Below are 5,821 nucleotides of genomic sequence, written 5' to 3'. Positions count from 1 at the left end.
GTGTGCGATGCGAAGCGGATCGGAAATTGCGTGCGTTCGTGCGAATTCGCAGATGTTTGCGGTGCGATGCGAATTCGCAGTTTTGTGTGGGAGCCCTTAGGAAATAAAAAAACCCTAAATATATTGGAATGAGAGACTCGTGAACGCAGATCTTTATAATATTAATATCTGAACAGGAAAAATAATACTCCCAAGTATACTCTTTTGAATATACTTGTTAGTGTTAGTTTACTAAAAAAAACAAAAAAAAATTAGGACAAATTGCACGAATATAACAAAATCTTAGCAAGACTAGATAAATGTCGAATATCCACGATATAAAGAGATTCCAGCCTTAAAAGTTTAGCAATAAGTAAAATCTTTACAGCAACAACTTTTAGATAAAAATCGAAAATTATCCTAGTACATCAACTTCCTACCGAATAATTTATATTTAAGGTATATAAGAATAAATTAGTAAGGTACGTGTGACAAGAGATATAATTTTTACATTAGTTTTATATAATTCTAAATATGTATAATGGTTAATATCAAATACGTTCAACTTTAATTGAAAAAATAGAATATTTTTATACTTATTTGCATTAAGTTTTTCAAAATTAAATTCTATAAAATCATATGAGATTTGATTATATTTTGTATATCTTAGTAAAATAATAATTTATAGTGATAATTAAAACTCGGAAATATATGAAAATTTTAACGACGTGCTTTAACAACGGACGCGGTACTTACGGGGGCTAGGAGTCGACGAGGAACTAACAATCGAGCATTGCCTCTGGCAGCTCTCACAGCACCCGGTTGCTTCAAATCAGCCAAGTGAGATGCATAACCTTCACTCAAAGGCGTCGCTAAGTTGGTGTATTTCTTACTTATCCTTCCAATAGCATATATTTGCTTATGGGTTAATCCGCAATTATAATACACACTTATATCTTTCCCAGAACCGTAAGCAGCGTGAAGAATGACACCGTGTTCATTGATGAGATTATTCAAGTGGGCCGCTTTATGGCCCAAAGGATCCGTCGATAGTCCGTCCGAAAAGAATACAAGCCCATGCGGAAAGTTGTGCTCAGCTAACCATGAAACAACCTTCCGCTGTTGCATATCAGGGCGACCGGTAATGTATAGTATCAGAAATCCCAAGTCTTGCCAGAAACGTACGACATCTACTGCCCCAGCTCGTACTTTAGGATCTCTACCCGTAACCGAAACACTGGCAGTAAAAGATCCGTCAATACTAAAAACAACACATTCCGTCTGAGGTGGTACAACGGCGAGATGAAAATTGCAACTCGTATGATCACCTCGTACCACAACTCTAAATGGATAAATACCACATCCAACGCTTTGTTTCTCAGTTAACGTGTAAGTGATTCTTCCAGTTTTATCAGTCACAACAGTTTCCAACAAGTTCCATTCACCTCCTGGTGGATCTGTCATCATATGAATATCAACTTTCTCTCCCGTTAGCGTAATCATATCTAACGGACCATACATAAATCGAGCTGTAAACGTTTGTGGGCAGCCTTCTTTAACAATCACATCATTTGCGCGATGATTTGCAGCAACGTTTTTTAACTTTACAGACGTTCTTTTCTTGATCCATTTTTCTTTATCTTGGCCTGGATTGAACAGTATTGAATCCTTATCTTCGCTGTGACTATATAAAGCCAAATCGAAATGACCTACTTGTCGTAATATGAAAGCTATGACATCCGAGCTTTCCCAATAACTAGCATGGAATAAATGTGGTAAAGCATTTGTGGGGAAATTAGATAATCCTTCAGGACAGTACAGAGCATAATCAAGGCGTTTTGAACCCCACCACTTTTGTTGAAGTGCGTTCATCGTTATAAGTGGTATATTGTCAGCTAAACCGCTTACGGTACTTTGTACAGATGCCTCTGAAAGTCTTCTTAAAATTGGAGTTGGGGGCATTTGTAAATGATCTCCAAATAAAGTTGGGTGACTTTGTATTAACTCCATCAAATGATACGGCTGGCCGTTACCTAGAGGATACTTGGCATATCGTGCCACGTTTATAGGAGGTAGGTTCGTAAATCTTGCTGAAAGTAAAGGTTCTAGTCTGGCCGCGACAGGATCTGTTGGATGGAATAAATTATATACTTGCTGGACGGGAGGCTTCGTAATATCACGCGATTTATCGTCGGAAATTTTTCTTGATGCTAATATAAGGGATAGTGGACTACCAAATGTGAACAAATCAGATACTTCAAATTCTAGTTTAGTTTGATTATCACTTGCAGTAGAAGATCTCCTCCTAGGTGTTGGCGCTTGAAGGTGCGACTTATTTAAATAGAGCTCCGTAGGCTCATTTGGAATCAAAATTTCAGTATCCAATATACTAGTTTCACTATCATGCCGAGATTGGTATTGTATACTTCTACATAAAGCATCATAGGCAAGCAATGATCCCATGCTGTCTCCAACTATGCATACTTGTCCTGAAAATCCTTTTCCATCTTCAGACTTTATAAATTCATTGTAAACTGCATTCGCGGAAACTATTGTTTTAGTAACATGTTCCGAATATTCTGGAGATGATGTAGCTATTAATGGTATTGCACCAATAGGTATTAGGTCATTTGTTAATGATGGTGTCTCCATTGTTGAAGGTGAACAGTCAAAGCTGTAGGGGCTTAATGTGGACATTACTCCTAATGCTTCTGTACAAATTGATGGACAGGAAACTAATTTAATTGCAATATGTCCTACCAGTGTAGGATAATGCTGCCGCATTACAGATTCAAAGGCTCCTTTAAAAGTAGTTACATCAGATTTCCTTGCCGTCATGTCAATATTAGCATCAAGAACACTCCCAGCATGAAAAACAAGCAATAAGACAGTTGTGGGGCATGAACCATGCACTGGTGTATCAGGACAACCATCTATACTCGGATGACTATGTAAAGCTACTATTCTGCGAGAGCCTCTTTCAGATGTCACTCTTTTTAAGAATAAAGGATTAAAAATGCTATCTTCTTGACTCTGATCACCTTGAGTCGGAGATATATCAATATCTGCTTCATCAAGTGAACACAATGAAGACCATTTATTAAAGGAACTCTCACAATCATAGAATTCATCCTCTTCTGATCCTGTTTCTGTTTCGGATTCTCTAACTAATGTTTCCATTCTCCAATTTGCAACCTGAGTTTGTAAGTTTTTAAGAGAACCTGTAGATGAGGACCTGATATTAGTTTTAGAGGAACTTTTTTGATCATTTGCAGGGGAGCCTTCAGGAGATAAATGTATTTGGGCATGTACTTCAGAATTGTTTTTTTTTGTAGATATTGGTGTTGCTAATTCTTCATTCTTTTCCAGGCTACTCATTGTTGCTGCTAGAGATTTAGAGTTGTCTTCAGATATTTGATCTGCTTCTTCATTGGTTTCCCCAGCCATCTTCATCTTTAATGCTAACTGTGTCTGTCTTTCAATTTCTCGAATGTCTTCCATAGTTAAACCATGCCACTCATCTTGCCAGGCCCATACTTGTCGATGTGCTCTAAGCATTGTTTTTCTCAGAGCTACATCATGAATAAATTTTTCAAGCTTAGTTTGCATTCCCCAGTAACGAAACTCAACTTTACAAAGTTTATAGGCACACATAAGTGATTTACCATTGGGCAAAGGTTGAGGTTTACCTTGAACTTCCCTCCAATAATCTTCTAACCAAGATTCGGTAAGAGGTCCTCTCTTACATTTTTGTGACACAAACAGTTTTGGATCTTCTTCTTTGATGTAGTCAGATCCATAAAGTTGATCTTTAACAACATCAATTACATCCACTATTCGACTTTTTAAATCACTGCCACTTAATTTAAAAACATTCTCTTGGTGGCCATTGTCTCCAAAATAATAAGTCTCAATCTCAAGAGAGAACTTTTCAACAAATGGACAAGTATATTTTGTCTTTGTGTATGGATAAGCATTCCAAGCCTCTTCTGACACTGTTTGCACAGACTTTGGAAGTAAGCTTTTAAACCATCCTGGTAAGTGACTTCCTACATGATAGATTTTCTGTGTATACTGTCCTTTGCCTCCAGGACCATTCTCATATGGTTCATTCACAATAATTTCTACACCACTACCTTCTCCTGAACTTTCTTCTCTGCTTTTTTTTGCTATCATATAAAGCTGGGCAATCCTATACTCCTCAACTGTTAGAGGCAGGGGTATTCTATATTCCTTAATAAGCATTTTGACTGTTTAATATGCTGCCTCAAAAAATGTAGCCAATGCACCTGAAACAAAACGAAAAATTAATAGGAATCAATAATTTTAGCAAAGGATCAGAAAGACAATTGTCAATACACTTACCTAGCATGACCTTTAAATCCTAGTAATATTTCACATATTGTTCATCAAACACTTTAACAAATATTATATTTTTCACAACACAAATCACTGTTCATATCACGATTTCATTTAAATGTAAAATGTTCGAATGTCACGACTCCCACTATACAGGCTACTAAGTACCTAATACCTATAATCTACGAAAGATGGGCATTCAGCAAGGACTACCACAAATCACAATTACTACAGGGTATTACAATTTAGAAAATGCCACTACAAGGCACTGCTTAGTAGGCATTAGCCAACAGGAGTGGAGATCGTGAACTTTGACATTTTCACGATCCCCGCACCGCACATACAACAGCGCAAATGCAGTGGCTACGTCCTATCTGTATCCGTAATTTGTATATCTGACTCCCTCAGCCCTCTTGCAATATGTAATATAATATTATACCTCCGTAGTTCGTATTATCCGTCTACGTTAAGAAGTATTGCTAAATGTAATCATTTCGACCAATATTGAACAATCGCTATTTGCCTATCGCGCAAGTCGCAATTGCCAGATAATCATTACATAGACTCCAAATCCTTTTACAAATCTCGCAATTATCATGTTTTAAAAGATAAACCGCCCAAATTATAGTTGTTTGAAAAATAATAATTGTGCGTTGACAATTGTGAGTTTGTAAAAATCGTAAATCTCTAAAGATACGAGTATTTTTAAATCCTTAAATATTTTTGTAAAATATTGAGTTTAATTGCACATTTTATACATTATCGTCTATAACATTCTTATAGCCTCTGACATAAAATTTGGCCCCATGACTTCATACACGCCACATATTCTGGAGAAAACTTTTAAACTGGCACTATCACTTTAAAAATGACTTCGAAGTTTATCCGGCTAATAAATAAATTTAAAAAAAAAAAGACTTCGAAGTTATGTCATTGTCAACTTTAAGTTAGGTCAAGAAGGTCAGCGATATACCATAGATATAAACTTTTCATTTAATTTAAGGATTAAACTGTTTCTAATTGTCTGCTTCCATCACACACTGAGAGAAAAACTGTAAATTTTATCAATCAATACAAAATATTTAATACATTGTACTTTTAATATGATACGCATATTTTTTATGTATTTAAATATTGTACTGTGTTCCAAATTAAAGATATTACTAATCTTTTCTCGAAGAGTTTACTACACATTTTGATAGATGAATAGGTGAAAACATCGTCATAATGCATGACGATACCCTCTGATTTGAACAAAATTCAAAATCAACAATGAAACAAACCTTAATAAAAATATAAATTTATTTAAATAAAACAATATTGGGTATAAAATTTAATATTAAAATATTCTTTTATATGAATAACAAATTCTATTACAACAACAAAATTGAACCTGGTCTTTTATTAGCTTTCTTATTGGACTATGATATTTTTTTTCATTTTCCTATTCAGTATTGTCCTTGATTTTATTTTAGTTGATAAA

General features: G+C 35.3%; 1 protein-coding gene across 1 annotated transcript; it reads right to left on the bottom strand.

Moving 5' to 3' along the window:
• Window positions 1-514: 514 nt before the first annotated feature.
• LOC125055270 (protein retinal degeneration B) lies at window positions 515-4,730 on the bottom strand. The gene is made up of 2 exons (XM_047657658.1): window positions 4,345-4,730; window positions 515-4,268 (listed from the first exon to the last, which is right to left on the bottom strand). Exon 2 carries the CDS (start codon window positions 4,222-4,224, stop codon window positions 700-702), a length of 3,525 nt encoding a protein of 1,174 aa, XP_047513614.1. The 5' UTR covers window positions 4,225-4,268; window positions 4,345-4,730; the 3' UTR covers window positions 515-699.
• Between the last annotated feature and the right edge of the window lie 1,091 nt (window positions 4,731-5,821).

The sequence above is a fragment of the Pieris napi genome, chromosome 13, assembly GCF_905475465.1.
Source record: "Pieris napi chromosome 13, ilPieNapi1.2, whole genome shotgun sequence".
In the NCBI taxonomy this organism is placed as follows: Eukaryota; Metazoa; Arthropoda; class Insecta; order Lepidoptera; family Pieridae; genus Pieris; species Pieris napi.
The sequence above is the reverse complement of the archived record's forward strand: the minus strand, read 5'-3'. Positions and strand labels throughout refer to the sequence as shown.